Source organism: Callithrix jacchus, chromosome X, assembly GCF_049354715.1.
Source record: "Callithrix jacchus isolate 240 chromosome X, calJac240_pri, whole genome shotgun sequence".
Taxonomy (NCBI): domain Eukaryota; kingdom Metazoa; phylum Chordata; class Mammalia; order Primates; family Cebidae; genus Callithrix; species Callithrix jacchus.
In genome coordinates, this window is record NC_133524.1 from 67,695,207 (window position 1) to 67,716,186 (window position 20,980).

At 40.0% G+C, this 20,980-nt stretch overlaps 1 protein-coding gene across 2 annotated transcripts in view; it reads left to right on the top strand.

The window, feature by feature from the left end:
- Window positions 1-20,980, top strand: part of KIF4A (kinesin family member 4A) — a 125,770-nt gene that overhangs the window by 96,378 nt on the left and 8,412 nt on the right. The window contains exons 21-28 of one of the 2 annotated variants that reach the window (XM_035288212.3): window positions 3,133-3,288; window positions 3,414-3,514; window positions 11,351-11,480; window positions 12,964-13,134; window positions 13,792-13,899; window positions 14,996-15,073; window positions 15,427-15,522; window positions 16,058-16,240. In XM_035288212.3, the coding sequence (XP_035144103.3) occupies window positions 3,133-3,288; window positions 3,414-3,514; window positions 11,351-11,480; window positions 12,964-13,134; window positions 13,792-13,899; window positions 14,996-15,073; window positions 15,427-15,522; window positions 16,058-16,240 (1,023 nt within the window). The remainder of the gene's footprint in view (window positions 1-3,132; window positions 3,289-3,413; window positions 3,515-11,350; window positions 11,481-12,963; window positions 13,135-13,791; window positions 13,900-14,995; window positions 15,074-15,426; window positions 15,523-16,057; window positions 16,241-20,980) is intronic. The other variant, XM_035288213.3, reaches the window with a different exon arrangement.

Here is a 20,980-nt window from a genome sequence, read left to right on the forward strand (position 1 = left end):
ATTTATAAATCTATTTGAGGAGAATTAACATGTTAAGAATATTTAGATACATGAATGCAGTACATCTCTTTAGGTTTTCAATTTCTCTCAGCAACATTTTGGTTTTTAGTGTACAGTGTTGTACATCTTTTGTCAAACATCTCTCTGAGTATTTCATATTTTTATGATCTTGGAAATGGCATTTTTATTTCCATTTCCAACTGTTTAGATATTCTTTTTGGTTCTCAAAGCTTTTTTTAGAGTTCTCGGGATTTTCTACCTAGACAATCGTGTGTCATCTGCAAATATGGACAATTTTATTTCTTTTCTGTTTAGTGCTTTTTTATTTTTTTACCCTTTGTCTTGCCTTATTGCACTTGCTAGAACCTCCAGTACAATGGTGAGAGGCTACAACCTTGCTTTGTTCCCAATCTTAGGCAGAAAACATTTAGTTTTTCACCGTAAAGTATGATAATAGCTATAGATTTTTTGGTATATGTCTTTTATCAGGTTGAAGAAGTTCCTTTTTTTAGATTGCAAAAGTTTTTATTACAAATTGATGTTGGGTTTTTTCAGGAGCTTTTTTTTTTCTTTTGCTGTCGAGATAATCTGATGGTTGATTGGTCCGTTTTTATTCTGTTTTATGGCAAATAACATTGATTTTTCCCTGATTTATTCTATCAAGGCATAACTGACATACAATAAAATTTACCATTTTATTGTTCAGTTCTATGTGTTTTGATAACATATACAGTTGTGTGACCACTACAACAATCAAGTTACAGAATAGTTTCTCTTATTCCCAGAAATTCCCCTATGCCTCTCTTGTAGCCAATTCCTCCCATACCCCTGGCCCTTGGCAAACACTACTCTGTACTCTGTCATGATTATTTTCCCTTTCCATCAGGGTCATAGAAATAGAAACAGAAGGAAGTGTGACTTCCTTCACTTAGCATAATGTATTTGAGATTCATTTGTGTTGTTGTGTGTATCTGTAGTTTGCGTGTTTTTGTTGTTGTTGTTAGTGTTGTTGTTGAGTAGTATTTTATTGTATGAATGTACCACAGTTTGTTTGTCCATTCACCTGCTGAAGGATATCTTAGGGTTTTTTTCCATCAGGTTTCGGCAATTATAAATAAAGCTGCTGTTAAAAACACATACACGTTTCTATGTAAACTAATTATTTCACTTGGGTAAATACCTAAGAGAGGTACTACTGGGTCATATGAAAAGAATATGCTTAACTTTATAAGAAACTGCCAAATTGTTTATCCAGTTAGTTGTTTATGCTGGCATATAGAAATACAATTTATTTTTGTATATTAACTTTTATCTCATACTTTTATTATTCTAGCTTTTTTATAGTTTTTTAGGATTTTTTATGTAGACTATCATGCTGTCTGTAAATACAATTTTATTCCTTCCTTTCTAATCTCTGTGCCTGTCATTTCTCTTACTTGCCCTATTGCATTGGTGAGAACCTTCAGGATGATGATGAATAGGAGTGGTGAGAGTAGACATCCTTCTATTCTTCCTGATCTTAGGGGGAAAACATTCAGTCTTTCACCATTAATTAAGTATGTTAACTGTAGTTACATTTTTTGAAATGCTTTTTGTCTCTAGTTAGTTGATTTGTTGAATTATTTTGATTGATGTTCAAATATGGACATTTCTTGCATTTCTGTTTCTTTCTTTCCAAATTTTACTTTAGATTCAAGGATTACATGAGAAGGTTTGTTACATGGGTAAATTGCATGTTTGTTGCAGGGGTTTCATGTACAGATAATTTTGTCACCCAGATAATCAGCATAATACCCAATAGGTAGTTTCTCAATCCTCACCTTCCTCCCACCCTCTATCCTCAAGTAGGCCCCAGTGTCTATTGTTCCCTTCTTTCTGTCCATGTGTATTCAATGTTTAGGTCCTACTTAGAAGTGAGAACATGTGGTATTTGATTTTCTGTTCCTACATTAATTCTCTTAGGATAATAGCCTTCAGCTGCATTCATGTTACCACAAAGGATGTGACTTTGTTCTTTTTAGTGGCTGTGTAATATTCCATTCCAACCTTGCATTTCTTGGATAAACTCCATTTAATTGTGATCTAACATCCTTTTTATGTATTGTTAAATTTAGTAATACATAAAATAAGAATTTTGTTTAAATTTCTTCATCTATGTTCATGAGGGATATTGGTCTGTGCTTTTTGTAATACCTTGGTCTGGTTTTGGTATCAAGGTAATGCTGGCCTCAGAATGAGCTGAGAAGTAGTAGTTTCTCTTCAAATGTCTGGAAGATTTTGAGTAGAATTAATATTGTTTCTTTCTTAAAAATTTGATAGAATTTACCAGGAAAACCATCTGTGGCTGGAGACATTTATGTTTCTTGCTTATTTTTGCTTTTTGGAGAGAGGGATATTAACAGTAATTATCCCTGAGAATAATTTAAAAAGTGAATTTTGGCTGGGCATGGTGGCTCACACCTGTAATCCCAGCACTTTGGGAGACCAAAGTGGGGCAGATTACGTGAGGTCAGCAGTTCAAGACCAGCCTGACCAACATGGTGAAAACCCCATCTCTACTAAAAATACAAAATTTAGCTGAGCATGGTGGTGTGCACCTGTAATCTCAGCTACTTGGGTAGCTGAGGCATGAGAATTGCTTGAATCCAGGAGGTGGAGATTGCAGTGAGCTGAGAGAATGCCGCTGCACTCCAGCCTGGGCAACAGAGCAACACCCTGTCTAAATAAATAAATAAAAAGTGGATTTAGTGAATTTTGTTCCTTTTTTTAAAATCCCATTCATCTACTTTAAAAATTAAAAATGGATATTTATTAAATAGAATAGATCATAAAATAATCAATTTTATATTATATTAAGGGCAATGGAGAAAATAAAGAACAGGGCACATAGAAATACTAGGAATCTGGAGAAAGATTTTCTGGAGAAAGCCTCTTTCTTATGACCTTTTGGGATATTGCTGTTAAAGGGTCTTCGAGAGGTCCTGACATTTTTGTTAAGTGTAGGTATGAATGGATATCACACTTGTAGTTACTTGGGCTCTAGTTCAAATGAAATTAAGTCTGTAGTTGAATCTAGCCCATGAGCCAGTGATTCCTTATCCCTAACCCAGATATCACTGATTTCTCTTCCAGAATTGGCTTGGAAATGAAATTGAGGTTATGGTTAGTACTGAGGAAGCCAAACGCCATCTAAATGACCTCCTTGAAGACAGAAAGATCCTGGCTCAAGATGTGGCTCAACTCAAAGAAAAAAAGGAATCTGGGGAGAATCCACCTCCTAAACTCCGGGTAAGTGCCCTTATGAAAAAATGTTGCCAGTAATCAGACTCTACATTCCCCAGAAATCCTCATAGCTTTGGAGGATTACTTTCCTTTTAGTAGTTCACCCTTATTCCCACTATTATTCTTTACAGAGGCGTACATTCTCCCTTACTGAAGTGCGTGGTCAAGTTTCAGAGTCGGAAGATTCTATTACAAAGCAGATTGAAAGCCTAGAGACCGAAATGGAATTCAGGTAATAGCGACTATCTCTAAGCCATTATAAAAATTTATGCCTGTAATCAAAAATAGAACCTATTAATCCAGTGATTCAAAAGCTTTGTGATGATAGAAAAACAAGAGAAAACAACAATTTTTTTGAACCAGACACTGTACTGGGTATCTTAGATACATTTTCTTATTCAATCCCTTTGATGTCTGATGAGGTAAGTATCATTCTTCTCACTTTAGAGATCTTAAATGAACTTGGTTGTATGGAAGTGAATTATCAGAACTTAATAACATTAGTGTCACTAAAGTTGGTATACAACCCCTCGCTGCTAAATTTGACTGGCTTTTTAATAAACTAGTTAACTAATTAGTTAATTTTTACAAAGAAGTTCAGCAATCTTAAGAAATTTGCCAAAGGTAATTAACTGGCTAACAAACAACAGAACTGGGAATCAAAACCCACTCTAATTCCAAAGCCCATGCTTTTTATAATACAGCACAATTTTTTCTGTTTATTATTTATTTCTTTTTAACTGATAGTTGGAGAGTCAGATACCATACTTTTTGATGCAGTAGTATCTCTAAGATGTAGAACCAATAACAGAATTTTAGAGGAACCAAAGAAATGATAATAGAAGAGCAACAACACAGAAGGAGAACTTTAGAGATCATCAACAAAATAGATGTAAGTAAAGTTATCATGAACATTACATAAAATTAGTGAGTACAGTGCATAACAGTACTTGGTGTATTAGAAGTGCTCAATGGGCTGGGCATGGTGGCTCATGCCTGTAATCCTAGCACTTTGGGAGGCTGAGATGGGTGGATCACCTGAGGCCAGGAGTTCAAGACCAGCCTGGCCAACATGGTTAAATCCTGTCTCTACTAAAAATACAAAAAATTAGCTGGGTGTGGTGGCAGACACCTGTAATCTCAGCTACGCAGGAGGCTGAGGCAGGAGAATCACTTGAACCCAGGAGGCAGAGGTTGCAGTGAGCTGAGATTACACCATTGAACTCCAGCCTGGGCGACAGAGTAAGACTTTGTCTCAAAAAAAAAAATAGAAGTACTCAGTGAAGACTGCACTTTCTCAGGAACTCTTGAGACTGTGTTCCCTGTGCTATGGTCACTCATATTGTCTCTAAAAAGAAAAAGAAGTGGTTGATGAATGTTCTTCTCTCCCTCTTCTCTTGGCCCTAGACCAGAAATTATGCAACACAGCCTCTTCTAATCATGATTATTTTAAGCAGTTTATGAAATCCAGAAGGAACAGAACCTTGACAGAGATTTTATCGTGTGTTAGGATAATAGAATTTTATTGCCCAGAAGACCTTGGGATCATTTAATCTGGTTTTAGCAATACATACTAACTCTATCTTTGGAAACATCTATAAATCACTCAAGCTTTGAGTTCCTGTTTTGTGCTACAGTGGATGCAGTTGGGATATACAGAAAAAATAGATGACATTGCCCTTGCTCTCAGGTGGAAATAGTATCATTGACCACAGTGGTGTCCTGGAATCATTTGTTAAAATTTCAAGAATGTTGTAAACCACTGATAGCTTACAATTGATTATGGTGAGAATATTTACACCATAGAAACTAGCAAAAGCTACAAATCAGGGCTGGGGTTTTTGTTTGTGTTTTGTGTATTTGTTTTGAGACGGAGTCTCACTCTGTTGCCCAGGCTGGAGTGCAGTGGCATGATCTTGGCTCATTGCAACCTCTGCCTCCTGGGTTCAAATGATTCTCATGCCTCAGCCTCCCAAGAAGCTGGAATTACAGGCACGTGCCACCATGCCTGGCTAATTTTTGTATTTTAATAGAGATGGGGTTTCACCATGTTCGCCAGGATGGTCTCAAACTCTTGGCCTCAAGTGATCTGCTCATCTCGGCCTCCCAAAGTGCCAGGATTATAGGCATGAGCCATTGTGCCCAGCTGAGAGCTGTTTTTTTAAGTGCTGGTTGTTAAACATTTACCTGCATACCAAGTGCATAAGTAAATGATTATGTAAATGTAGGGCAGGTGCCAAGTAGAAGGAATTAGAGGTAAGTTTAATTAGGAGAATGTTTCTAGAACTGATGAGACTTAAATTTTGGAATAGATAAGGGACATGAATTGTCAGAGAAGACAGGAAAAGGCCAGTGATAGGTGGTGACTCTGAAGTGTTCTGCCCCACCTCTTCCAGAAGCCTTCCCTGACTTTTTAATCCCTCACTAATCTTCCTTGTTCTCTGAACTGTTTCAGAACTTATGATACTCATGAGATACAGCTGACATGTTATCTTTATATTTATTTATTTTGTCATTCTAAAGACAGACTATAAGCTTGTTGAAGGAAAGGACTCTACATTAGACCAGGGTTGTCAAAGTGTAGTCCACAGATTCCTGGGGAGCTCCAAAGTCCTTTCAGGGAGTCAAAGTGATCAAAACTATTTTCATAATAACATTAAGGCATTATTTGCCCTTTTTGCTACATTGGTATTTGCACTGAAAATGTAAAAGCTGTAATGGGCTAAAGTGCTGAAACCCTAGGCTGAGTGAAAGCATTGGCACCAACCTGAACTAGTAGTCATTGTATGCTTCACCACTACATACTCTCAGGTTTTAAAAAACCAAGCCAGTCTTCATTAAGAGTGGTGTTGCAAAATTAGTGAAAGTTGTTTGTTTTACTAAATCTGGACTCTGGAGTTCATGTCTATGTTACATCCTTTCTGATGAAACAGAACACAGAAAGCACACAGCTGCATGCTGAATATGATGGTCATCTCAAGGAAAGCACTGTACGATTGTTTGAGGTGTGAGCTCAATAGGCGTCTTTTTTCATGGGACATCATTTTTACTTAAATGAATAACTGACAGACAAACTGTGGTTATTAAGATTTGGTTATTTGGCAGACATTTTCTCAAAAAGAACAGAGCAAGCCTGTTGCTTTAAGGAAAACAGCTGACAGTATTTGTTACCTAAGATAAAATGTGAGCTTTCAAGCAAAATTTGGATTTGGAAAACTTGTATCTGCCACTGTGAACTTGACAGTTTTTAACAGCTTTTCTGATAACACTAGTAGTGATGTTAACAAGTGTGTTTTTTAAAAAATATACATTATAGAATGAAATTTGTTAACATTTGGAAAATCTGCATGACTCTGGACTAATACTGTCCAAATGGCATTTTATTGAATCATGTATTGGTAAATGATCCATTCAGATTGCCAGATAGACTGATGAGGAGAGAGATCCAAGATGGCCGATTAGCAGCAGCTCAGGATTGCAGCTCCCAGTGAAAGCTCAGAGAGTGAGTTGATGCCACACTCCCAGACGAATTTTTGTTGCCCGTGGACCAGGAGGTTCCCAGCAGAGGAGCCCCACAGGTCATCAGCGTGACTCTTTTGGCCAGCGCAGCAGTTTTGCTGGTGCCCTGGCATAGCAGTTCTCAGTATGGAGTATTCGGGACTGAGTGTTCTTTTAGTTGGCGTTTGGAGCTCCGGGAAGGCAGAGCCACCCGTTCAGCTGATTGAAAAGGGGACTGAAACAGGGAGCCAGACCAGGAGATTCCTGGGCAAAAAAGTGCCATGAATCTCAATGCCGCTGTTTCAGCTGGTGCAGTGGGTCGCCGCAAGGGAAATTACACAGATTCTGGCACCCTTTCAACAGGCAACTGGAACACCTGGGAGAGAATCGACCATTCAACAAACAAACAAAAAAGGCTCTGAGATAGGGAGCCAGGTGATCAGGCTCAGCTGGTCCCACCCCCACAAAAAAAAAAAAAAAAAAAAAACAGCAATTGGAAACACTGAGGATTGAGAGTTTCACAGCAAGCACAGCTGAACCTGGGAAGGTCCAGCTCTGTGGGGGAGGGGCGTCCATCGAAGGAAAACTAAGAAACAGAAAAAAGCTTCATCACCAACAAGCTGGACATCCATTCAGAGACCCAATCCAAAAGTCAGCAATTACAAAGATGACAGGTGGATAAATCCACAAAGATGGGAAGAAACCAGCGCAAAAAGGCTGAAAACACCCGAAATCAGAATGCCTCTCCTCCTTCAGGGGATCTCAGCTCCTCATCAGCAAGGGAATAAGGCCTGATGGAGAATGAGTGTGATGAATTGACAGAATCAGGCTTTAGAAGGTGGATAATAAGAAACTTCTGTGAGTTAAAAGAACATGTTCTAACCCAATGCAGAGAAACAAAGAACCTTGAAAAAAGGTTTGACGAAATGCTAACGAGAGTAGACAATTTAGAGAGGAATATAAGTTAATTAATGGAGCTGAAAAACACAATACGAGAACTTGGGAAGTATGCACAAGTTTTAACAGTCGAATTGATCAAGCAGAAGAAAGGATATCAGAGGTCAAAGACCAACTCAATGAAATAAAACGAGAAGACAAGATCAGAGAAAAAAGGGTAAAAAGGAATGAGCAAAGTCTCCAGGAAATATGGTACTATGTGAAAAGACCTAATCTACGTTTGATAGGTGTAACTGAATGTGATGAAAATGAATCCAAGCTGGAAAATACTCTTCAGGATATTATTCAGGAAAACTTTCCTAACCTAGTAAGGTAGGACAATACTCAACTCCAGGTAATACAGAGAACACCACAAAGATATTCCTCAAGTAGAGCAACCCCAAGACACATAATCGTTAGATTCACCAGGGTTGAAATGCAGGAGAAAATGCTAAGGGCAGCCAGAGAGAAAGATCAGGTTACCCACAAAGGGAAGCCTATCAGACTCACAGCAGATCTCTCAGCAGAAACCCTACAAGCCAGAAGAGAGTGGGGGTCAATATTCAACATTCTGAAAGAAAAGAGTTTTCAACCCAGAATTTCATATCCAGACAAACTAAGCTTCATAAATGAAGGAAAAATAAAATTCTTTGTGAACAAACAAGTACTCAGAGACTTCATCACCACCAGGCCTGCTTTACAAGAGCTTCTGAAAGAAGCACTACACATAGAAAGGAACAGCCAGTATCAGCCATTCCAAAAATATACCAAAAGGTAAAGAGTATCAACATAATGTAGAATCTATATCAATTAATGGGCAGAAAAGCCAGCTAGCATTAAATGTCAATATTAAACTCACATATGTCAATATTAATCCTAACTGTAAATGGACTAAATGCCCCAATCAAAAGACACAGGCAAATTGGATAAAAAGCCAAAACCCATCGGTATGCTGCATCCAGACCCATCTCACATGCAAGGATACACAAAGACTCAAAACAAAGGGAAGGAGGAAGATTTACCAGCCAAATGGAGAGCAAAAAGAAAAAAACAGAAGTTGTGATTCTAGTCTTTGATAAAATAGACTTTAAAGCAACAAAGACCAAAAGAGACAAAGAAGGACATTACATAATGGTAAAAGGATCAATGCAACAAGAAGAGCTAACGATTCTAAACATATATGCACCCAATACAGGAGCACCCAGATACATAAGACAAGTTCTTAATGACTTACAAAGAGACTTAGACTCCCACACAATAATAGTGGGAGACTTTAACACCTCATTGTCAATATTAGACAGATCAACGAGATAGAAAATTAATGAGAATATTCAGGACTTGAACTCAGACCTGGAACAAGTAAACTCAATAAACATTTACAGAACTCTCCACCCCAAAATCCACAAAACATACATTCTTATCAGTACCACATCACACCTATTCTAAAAGTGACCACAAAATCGGAAGTAAATCACCCCTCAGTAATTGCATAGCATTTCACAGGTTTAAATGAAATATTGGTTGGCTGCTTGTTTTTTCCTCCCTTATTCCTTCCTGTCGCCATTGTTAAGCACAATTATTGGCATAAAAGAAGTTTTTAATATCAATTTTTAGAGTACATTCTACCCTGAGCAATAGAGCCAGATTTCCGTTCTCTCTCCCTCTTTCTCTTCCTCTTTCTTTATCTCTTTCATTCCTTTTTCTTTCTTTCTCTTTTAAATAAAAATGAGAGCTACTTTATTCGTAAAAAAAAAAGATAGACTGATGAATTTTAACATGAGAGAATACAAAAAAAGTTTATCAGTAAGTTTCAGATTCAACATTGCAATAATTCTTAAGGAGGTACCACTTGTGGAGTTTTAGTGTAGTCTCGAAGACTATTCGCAGTTATCTGAAAAGGTTATTAAAATACTACTTTCTGTCTGCATATTCATGTAAGGCCAGATTTTCTTCATTTACATCAACTAGAACATGTCACAAAAGATTGTATACAGAGGGAGACATGAAAATCCAGCTGTCTTTAAGCCAGACATTACAGAGATTTGCAAAATTTAAAATAATCCCTTTTCTTACTAAACTATTTATCTCAGAAAATGCTACTTTTAAAAAATTATGCAATATATAATAGGTTTATGATTTTCTTTTTGACATAGTCTGGCTCTGTCACCTAGACTGGAGTGCAATGGCACAATCTCGGCTCACTGCAATCCTCTGCCTCCCAGGTTCAAGCAATTCTCCTGCCTCAGAGTAGCTGAGATTATAGGTAGCTGAGATTACAGGTGCCCACCACCATGCCCAGCTAATTTTTTTGTATTTTTAGTAGAGACAGGGTTTGACTAGGTTGGCCAGGCTGGTCTTGAATGCCTGACCTCAGGTGATCCACCCGCCTCAGCCTCCCAAAGTGCTGGGATTACAGGTGTGAACCACCATGTCCAGCCAATAGGTTTATGATTCTTAAGTGAATTAAGTTTTGTTTATTTGTTTGAGATGGAGTCTCGCTCTGTTGCCCAGGCTGGAATGCAATGGCACGATCTTGGCTCACTGCAACTTCCGCCTCCTGGGTTCAAGTGATTCTCCTGCCTCAGCCTCCCAAGTTGCTGGGATTACAGGCACCCACCACCATGCCCGAATAATTTTTGTATTTTTTGTAGAGACAGGGTTTGACCAGGTTAGCCAGGCTGGTCTTGAACGCCTGACCTCAGGTGATCCACCCACCTTGGCCTCCCAAAGTGCTGGGATTACAGGTGTGAGCCACTGTGCCCGGCTAAAATTTTTTTCAGTTGTACTTTCTAATACTATAAATCTCTATAGGTATAACACATGTGAACAGAATATCTTAGAGGTCGTCAATAATTTTTAAGACTGCGAAGGGGTCTGGAGACCCCAAAATTTGGGAACTACAGTCTTAGATTATTTTCATACCCATCTTCCTTATAGTACCAAACTTATCACTGCATATGAGGTACATGCTGGTATCCTCTTTCTCACTAGACACAGAACAAATTTGAGAATAAAGCTATTAGTGAAGCTAAAATACTGTGTAGACCTTGGTCTAGGACATACTTGATCAGAAAGTACCCAGAAGCTATAACCAGGGTCAGAATATCTAGTCTTCTTAGAAACTTCTCAGTCTTGGGGCAGGCACATCAAGATAACCTCTCACAACACCAGCCATGGGTATAATTTTGGTACTTGATTGTAGTAAAGAGCATATCTACCTGTTTGTTCTTTTGAGATTTTTCCTTCAGGTCTTCAACCTGAATCTTACCCCTGCATGGGTGGACTGCCATGTCACAGTCTGAGCTTATATGGCCTCAAGACAAAATAACGTTATATTCAATCCACTACAGCAGAAGCCTTACTATGATATATCTTTCCAAGTCCCACTTTATGACCCATTTATTTCAACCAGTATTTAATAGAATAAAACTATTTAGGTAGTTTCTTAGAGTCCCTTTGTAACAGGATTTGAGATACTATGTAAAATCCTAACTAGATGACTCAAACATTATTTAAATGATACTTAACTGATAGCTCCGTTCGTAACATTATTTGAAGTTCTCCTTAGAGTTCTTCCCCTTCTGCTTGATGTTCAGGCTACTTGCAATAAGGCTCACTGTTTCTTTCCCTGAAGGAGTGCTCAGATTGCTGACCTACAGCAGAAGCTGCTAGATGCAGAAAGTGAGGACAGACCAAAACAACGCTGGGAGAATATTGCCACCATTGTGGAAGCCAAGTGTGCCCTGAAATATTTGATTGGAGAGGTAAACATCACTCTAACAAGCAGTTAGGAGGCTGGCTGTATAGATTGAAATGAAATGTTAGCCTTGAAATATTTTCAAAGTGTAATTGCCACTTTTCATGGTAGAAACCCCAATAACACTAACATTAGAGAGTTTAGCAGATAGGCTGGGGGCAGTGGCTCATGCCTGTAATCCCAGCACTTTGGGAGGCCAAGGGGGGCAGATCACGAGGTCAGGAGTTCAACACCAGCCTGACCAACATGGTGAAACCCTGTCTCTACTAAAAATACAAAAATTAGCTGGGCGTGGTGGCAGGCACCTGTAATCCCAGCTACTCGGGAGACTGAGGCAGGAGAATGGCTTGAATCCGGGAGGTGGAGGTTGCAGTGAGCCAAGATCGCGCCGTTGCACTCCAGCCTGGGCAACAAGAGCGAAACTCAAAAAAAAAAAAAAAAAAAAAAAAAAGCTTAGTAGATAAAGGTTTGTGTAAGCAAGTACAGGCCAGTCACTTACAAAAATATATGACTCACAAATTGATACCCGTCATGACTGGCCTATAGCAAGTGCTGAATACATGTTAGCTATTGTTATTAGAAAGGACCAGAATGCCATGTGGGTCACTGGCTAAATGTCAACTGTTAAACTATACTACTTTTAAAACCCCTATGTGATATGTATTCAAAAATTTAAGATCCAGTCTAGAAAAGGGAAAACCTAAGCATCTTTTGACATATAAAGATTTATTTTAAGGAAAAACCATCTTTGCTGACCTTAAAATGATATGTCTCCTTACATTGTCACAGGAGGAATGAAAATTGATCACCTCTAGTGATTGAAGCATTTTCGCTCAAGACATACATACAAACTCCAAACCCACAAGTTTAAACAATGCTACCCTTTACATATTTTGTGTTAGCTTAGCAGATTTGTTCTACTAAGGAAATCCTGATCAGTCTTGTGAACACTGGTACTTATGATGTTCACCATCTGGGCTAGTAGTGAATGTAAAACTAGGCCAGTGTGGGATATCATGTAGCCTGAAGAGCCAGATCTTCAGTCTCAGTCTACGAGTTCTAACATGTGAATATAGACATTCCGAAATGGGACATAATTGGCCATAAGGGTTTGTCCTGTAGATTTCGCTTTAAAATTAAGGAAGAACTTCATAAATACCAGAATTTGTAATTGTCAGATACTGTTCAGAGCAGATTTATTCTTGCCTTGAGGCAGAGCAAGAACTACTATGACCTTAGCAGTGGCTTCTAGCCCCAAGATACATGTCTCAGCAGAAATGTGGACTCTTGGCCTGGCAAGAGAACAGTAGTATATTTACTATTCAATGTTGGAATCCATATGACATGAAAAAAATAAGAATAAATAGACTTGGACATGGAAGAATTTTTCTCAGACCCTTTCAAGAAAGCTGACATTATCCTGCCTATTGAATGGGGAAAAGAAAGGTGGTCATTCTTCAAATAAACTGGTCTTCTTTTATTCCTTCCAGCTGGTCTCCTCCAAAATACAGGTCAGCAAACTTGAAAGCAGCCTGAAACAGAGCAAGGCCAGCTGTGCTGACACGCAGAAGATGCTGTTTGAGGAACGAAATCATTTTGCCGAGATAGAGACAGAGTTACAAGCTGAGCTGGTCAGAATGGAGCAACAGCACCAGGAAAAGGTAAACTCTAGCAAGCCAAGAAGCTATACTGTGAAACCGTGATTGCCTTGTATTGTTAGTTTAAAAAAGTGGAGATATGAAGTTTCCTTCAAAAGGCCATGTGGCCTTTTCCAAATTTTGCAAATAAGAAGAAACCTGAAGAAGAGATGTGACTTATCTAAATTTACACATACCAATGACAATGGCTCTTAGCCTCCAACTTAAATATGAATATTAGCATGCTGAGAAACAGGCCAGGCACAGTGGCTCGTGCCTGTAATCCCAGCACTTTGGGAGGTCAAGGCAGGCAGATTGCTTGAGTCTAGGAGAGTGAAACCCCATCTCTACAGAAAATTAGCCGAATGTGGTGACGTGTACCTGTGATCCCAACTACTCATAAGGCTGAAGTGGGAGAATCGCTTGAACCCATGAGACAGAGGTTACTGTGAGCCATGATCGCGCCACTGCACTCCAGCCTGGGCGACAGGAAAAAAAAAAAAAACTATGCTGAGAAACATCCATGCTGTACTTACTACTTCATGCCATGAGAGCAAAAGAGAACAGTTTACTTCTAAATTACAAGGGAGCAGTCACCTGGATCACTGCTTGAACTAAGTCAAAATTTCTTTTTCCCCTTATTACCTTTGTTACCACCCATTGGACTGTGTCTTTCTCTAGGTGCTGTACCTTCTCAGCCAGCTGCAGCAAAGCCAAATGGCAGAGAAACAGTTAGAGGAATCAATCAGTGAAAAGGAACAGCAGCTGCTGAGCACACTGAAGTGTCAGGTATGATCACGAGGGAAAGGTCTCCAGAGATGAGTTTCACAGGACTGACTGAGAATCTTGTCTCATTTAGACCCTTGTACTTGCAGCAGAGAGTAATTAACTTCTGGAAAAAAAGGTTTATAATGGTAGCCTCTACTGCCTTTTGGCCCTATTTGATCAGATTGGGGGTACTTAGAGTGTAGCCACATGTAGGAATAACCTCATTTTTGGTACCAGAATGGCAGCACATACTCTAAACCAGACTCAGGCTTCATGGTTCTTGGCCTCAACCCTGAGCTCTTAAGAGTTGAAGAAGTGAGAGCAAGACTCCTGTTCTCTCTCCCCCTTTTCTCTTTCTCTTTCTTTCTAAAAAAAAAATAAAAAATAAAAAAGAGTTGAAGAAGTGAAATCATTCAGTAGTAACTTAGAATCCTAGGGACATTCAAATGGTATGAAGAGCTTGTTCTTCTGTGCTAAGACCTGACATGTTTGTAAAATGCCTGGGGTCTGAATTTCTTCTAGAGGCTGGGAATACCACACCCTTTAGTAGTGTGTGATAGCACTATTTTAGTCTAACTTAGAATCTTTTTCTTGAACCACCAGTCTGTAGGGTTTCCTTGGCACCTTCTATCTAAGACATAAGCAAACTAGTTAAGGTTGTATGCATGAATCTAGTTGTCTTAGGTGCCAGGAAGTTCAGTTGGGTTTATTAGAGTAGCAAGTAAACTGCCTAGTCTGTGTTGAGAAGGGTAAAGAGAAGCAGCTATAGACTTCAAGAAAATAGAGCTAAGTTTCTGTGGGTTTCTTAACCAGCATCCCAATATGAATAAGGGATATGAAGCTAAGGAATGGAAAAGAATAAGGAAGGCTTGTCAGGCAGAGTCCATGATTCCTATGAGTGTGGTCAGAACTGCTGGTGAGCACTGGAATAGAAGTGGCATTCAGGGCACCTAGGAACTGGGAATCAGACATTTTTCTGGGTGCCAATGCCTGCTGTGCAAAAACCATCTGCTGCCAGCAACTTGGCAGCAGTATGTTTTCATCTATGTGAGTTGTTTGGTAACCCACATGTAGTGCCCAAAATAACCCCACATATCACTGCACTATCTGGAAATAGGATGAAGAACTTGAGAAGATGCGAGAAGTGTGTGAGCAAAATCAGCAGCTCCTCCGAGAGAATGAAATCATCAAGCAGGTAATACAGTTTCCCACCCACTCAGTAAGCCCTAAGAGACCCTGTTGCTACTAAGGCCAGCTCTTAGTAACAACTCTCGTTGTGGTGACTTGGCTCTATTTCATGAGGTCTACATTTAGTTTCCATGTGACATATGCATTTCAAATTGGAATAAACATAAGTTTTTAAGTTTGCCATTTTCTGAATCTAATATTGTTGATATTGGAAAGTGGGAGTCAACCTACTCTACTATCATCCTACCTCACTTTATTGTGGTTTAACATTGAACTAGCCTACATCTGGTATCTGTTTTAGCCATGAATACTCCCAGAAGCTACCCTGCATAATATACTTTGTCTCTTCTTTTCAAATAGAAACTGACCCTCCTCCAGGTAGCCAGCAGACAGAAACCTCTTCCTAAGGATGCCCTTCTATCTCCAGACTCTTCTTTTGAATATATCCCACCTAAGGTAAAATGATCAGTGCCTTTGATACCTTTGCACAGCTTAGGTTTGGGGTGAGTGTGCTATAATTGCCCTTTATAAGAGGCTGACAGTTAAAATTCCCAAATTCTAGCATCTCACTTTTCTCTGGAGTCCCAGATAAAACTACAGTTCAATCCCAAGGAAAGTAGGCATTCTCATGCCTCAGAAGGCTGACTTTGGGCCATGGACAGGCATTACCTAACACAACTGAGGAGGAGGAACAGGAGAAAAGAGCAATAATGTTCAGCTGTCCATCCAAAGATACTTATCTCATCATATCATGAGTTTCCCTTTCCTCCCTCAGATTGGTCAGCCTCCAATTTTGTTGCCTTCAAAGACTGCAAAGCCAAAGGTTAAAGCAGAATTTCTTCTGATTGGTAAAGCCAAGTGGGGTGGATTTGAAGGAGTCTGAAATCTTTGCTCTAAGAATATAGCTGGCAACAGTTACTTGGAAGATATGATGCATATGTATTTTTTAATTTTTATTAAATAACTAACTACTCAGAACCTTTTTTCTTAGCCAAAACCTTCTCGTCTTAAAGAAAAGTTCCTGGAGCAAAGCATGGACATCGAGGATCTAAAATATTGTTCAGAGCATTCTGTCAATGAGCCTGAGGATGGTGATGGTGATGGTGATGAGGGGGATGATAAGGAATGGAAGCCAACAAAATTAGTTAAGGTGACCAGGAAGAACATCCAAGGGGTAGGAGCCAGCTCTTCAACTTTGTTTTTGTGTTTTATTGTTGTTGTGATTTTACTCTCTAGGCTAAGGAACCAAAGGAATTACAGAAAAAGCTAATAATTAAGGTCAAACAAGTTAAGTCTAGTTAGGAACAATCTGACTTAGGCATGCTTAGTTTACTTACACAATGATAGTCCTACATAATTATCAAACCTAGTTGTTTTATGTTGAAACATTAACTTCCCAGGCATTTCAGTTCAGCACCTCTACCCCCAACTGTGCCCTGCAGCCACATTCACTTAAAAAGGACAGTTCACAAGTTACTTTAGCCGGCTTCCTAATTATTTGATTTGATTAGCCAAAAGCTCATCACCGGGTAACTGAGCCTTATGAAGCCACACCACCAGGATGAAGCAAATCATAAGTTATAGACAGCTATGGTGGTAAGTCATTTGGTCAGTCAGAATCTTTGAGAATGCAACATATCATGTGCTCATAGTGAACCTAAGAGCTCATCCTTAGCTTCAGAGAGTTTATAATCTAATAGGAAAACAAGGCAAAGAAATAGATGCATACCATAGAACCTCAGCATATTCACGTCAGGGAGATGGACTGAGGAGTCTTTTTGGGTTTTGGTGGGTTTTTTTTGTTTGTTTGTTTTTGATGGAGTTTGACTCTTATTGCCCAGGCTGGAATACACTGGTACGATCTCAGCTCACCGCAACCTCGTCCTGGGATCAAGCAATTCTCCTGCCTCAGCCTTCTGAGTAGCTGGGATTACAGGCATGTGCTACCACGCCCGGCTAATTTTGTATTTTTAGTAGAGATGAGGTTTCTCCATGTTGGTCAAGCTGGTCTCGAACTCTCAGCCTCAGGTGATCTGCCCGCCTCAGCCTCCCAAAGTGCTGGGACTACAGGGATGAGCCACCACATGAATTTTTAAGAGTGACTATAAAGCCAAACCAAGGAGGTATAATTTAGGAAAATGCCATGAAGGAGGTGACTATTGCTGCATTGTAAGATGGATAGGAAAATACAGTCTTGGGAGTAACTGGGAGGCATTTCTGGCACAATGAATAGCATATTCCTAAGACTTGAAGATTGTAGAGGAACAGAGGGTTGGGACACTTAGAGAAAATGGGACAGAGCATTTCTGTCTTTCATTTATTCAACAAACATTTATGGAAGTTTTACTATAGTTGAAGTAGGAGAGCATGAGCTGGATGTAGATTAAAAGGTCAGCTAAGTAATAGGGGGCAGAGTTGAGACATAGATACAGAAAAATGGTAAAGGCCAGACACGGTGATTTATACCTGTAATCCCAGCACTTCCAGAGGCTGAGGCGGGTGGATCACCTGAGGTCAGGAGTTTGAGAACAGACTGACCAACATGGCAAAATCCCATCTCTACTAAAAATACAAAAACTAGCAGGTGTGGTGGCTTGCACCTGTAGTCCCAGCTACTTGGGAGGCTGAGGCAGGAGAATCTCTTGAACCCGGGAAGTGGAGGTTGCAGTGAACTGAGATCACACCACTGTACTCCAGCCTGGGAGACAGAGCAAGACTGTCTCAAAAAAAAAGAAAAATGGTAGAGGGGGCCTAAAGTTCTGGAAAGGAGTTTCCAAATGTGAGGCAAATATGGGTATACTTGTCCTCAAGGAAAGCTTCATATATTTATTATAGCACTGTTGCTCTAAGCTTAAAAGGACAACATAGAAGTATAGCAATATTGCAAGTAAATGATATTTGCTATTAGGGATAAATCCTATGTCTAAAACAATGAGGAATTTTTCTAGGCTTTTCCCTTGATTTTATAATTTGGAAAGTGAATATAACTGGGCTTGAAAGGGAACGAGTTAGCATAAAATCTAGTTTCTCTAAAGTTACCTTTTGGCAATCTCAGAGTACATGGATACTATGACTGCTCTTTTATCAGAATGCTTGCAGTCGTATTACCTGTAGACCTTGATGCTTCACAGAGAGGATCTTTATTATTATTGCTTCAACCCAGCTGAAGCTGGCTGGGACTATCATTAGATTACTGAAAAGGAGATTGAAGCAAGCACCAAAATGATGACTTGTCCAGAGTTAATGGCTTCCTCACTCAGTCACATATCCTATATGTACTAAGGAGATGCTGGAGGGTAGGTCATGTGCTATCAGAAAAAGTAGTAACTTAGAAGCCAGATAGACATGGGTTCTAGTCTTGAGTTTGCCACTGGTTCATTGAGTAACCTTGAGCAAGTCAGTTTCCCTGGGCCTCAGATTCCTTATCTATGCAATGCAGGGTCTAGAAGAGTGGTCCCCAACCTTTTTGGCACCAGGGACCGGTTTTGTGGAAGACAGTTTCTCCACAGACTGGTTGAGGGGGTGGTTTTGGGATGAAACTGTTCCATCTCAGATATCAGGCATTAGTTAGAGTCTCATAAGGAGTGCACAACATGTGCAGTTCACAATAAGATTCTTGCTTCTATGAGAATCTAACGCTGCCACTGATCTGACAGGAGGTGGAGTCCAGGCTGTAATGTTTGCTCGCTTGCAGCTTACCTCCTGGTGTGCGGCCCAGTTCCTAACAGGCTGCTGACCAGTACTGGTCCCCAGCCTGGAGGTTGTGGACCCCCTGGTATAGAATAGATTATGTATAAGGTTGCTTCTAGGACTAATATCCTGAGTCAAACTAATAGTCCAAGTTGTGTAAATGAGTAGGTTTTTTTAATTATTATTTTTTTTTTATTGCATTTTAGGTTTTGGGGTACATGTGAAGAACATGCAAGATTGTTGCATAGGTACACACATGGCAGTGTGATTTGCTGCCTTCCTCCCCATCACCTATATCTGGCATTTCTCCCCATGTTATCTCTCCCCAACTCCCCACCCACCACTGTCCCTCCCCTATTCCCCCCAAGAGACCCCAGTGTGTGATGCTCCCCTCCCTGTGCCCATGTGTTCTCATTGTTCAACACCCACCTATCAGTGAGAACATGTGGTGTTTGATTTTCTGTTCTTGTGTCAGTTTGCTGAGAATGATGGTCTCCAGGTTCATCCATGTCCCTACAAAGGACACAAACCCATCGTTTTTGGTGGCTGCATAGTATTCCATGGTGTATATGTGCCACATTTTCCCTGTCCAGTCTATCATCAATGGGCATTTGGGTTGGTTCCAGGTCTTTGCTATTGTAAACAGTGCTGCAATGAACATTCAGGTGCATGTGTCCTTATAATAGAACAATTTATAATCCTTTGGATATATACCCAGTAATGGGATTGTGTGTAAATGAGTTTTAATAATAATGCTTTTATATGGTGTTATATGGTATCTGAGAAGTTAGGAGGAATATATGCAAAAGCTCCTTGTGAAGGATATAATATTATGTGGGTATTGTTAAAGCACTGTAAGCATTTTACAAATAATCTCATTTGTCATGTTTGGCAGAAAAGAGGGAGAGCAGGTATTCTTGCCTCTACCTTACTGATGAAGGAATGGCCTGGGCACGGTGGCTCATACTTGTAATCCTAACACTTTGGGAAGCCAAGGTGGGAGGATCACTTGAGCCCAGAGTTTGAGGCTGTAGTGAACTATGATTGTGCCCCTGCACTCCAGCCTCAGTGCCAGAGCGAGACCACATCTCTAAATTTAAACATTTTTTTAAAAAAAGAATGGAGGTGAACTTGGATGAAGTGACTTGTCCAAGGTCATGCCAAGCATTAAATATAGGAGTAGAGCCTGAGTCTCCTAATTCCTAGTCTGATAGTCTTTGTTTTTTTGTTTTTGCCACAGCATCGCTTACCAATCCTGGTTTTTGTTTATTTGGTTTTTTTGGGGGGACCAGATCTTATCTTTCTGAGGTATGCGGTACAGTGTAACACTGAACTCGGTGCTAGAGGAATTTTGGACTCCAAAGCAGTAGTTCTCAAGCCTAGCCACACATTGGAACCCCCAAGGGAGCTTTAAAACATGGAGTCGGGCCGGGCGCGGTGGCTCAAGCCTGTAATCCCAGCACTTTGGGAGGCCGAGGCGGGTGGATCACGAGGTCAAGAGATGGAGACCATCCTGGTCAACATGGTAAAACCCCGTCTCTACTAAAAATACATAAATTAGCTGGGCATGGTGGTACGCGCCTGTAGTCCCAGCTACTTGGGAGGCTGAGGCAGGAAAATTGCTTGAACCCAGGAGGCGGAGGTTGCGATGAGCCGAGATCATGCCATTGCACTCCAGTCTGGGTAACAAGAGCAAAACTCCGTCTCAAAAAAAAAAAAAAAAAACATGGAGCCTGGGACCCCACCCCCAGATATTCTGATTGATTTAATCAGTCTGAGCTGGGCATGACCTCTTTGAAAAGCTCCCCAGAGATTTCTTATGTGCAGCCAGAGTTGAGAACAACTAGCTTAAGGGAAACCCAGAGGTCTTTCAGCTCTGCTTTCCACTCTACAAAGAATCCCTTAGCCAGGTGTGGTTGCTCATGCCTGTCATCCCAGCACTTTGAGAGGTCGAGGTGGGAGGATTGCTTGATGCCAGGAGTTAGAGACCAGCCTTGGCAATATATAGCAAGATCCCATCTCTACAAAAAAAGAAAAAAAAAAAAGAGTCCTGCTATTAGGTCTCAACTACAGTGCTAGGACATACTGGTGCGTTGCCCACAGTTGTCACACACACACACACACACACACACATACTGCCCCACATACATGTATTAAATACATTTGTAGTTATGTCTGTGGTAAGGGCACTTTCTGTCTTTGATATTCTAATCTGCTTCCTGGT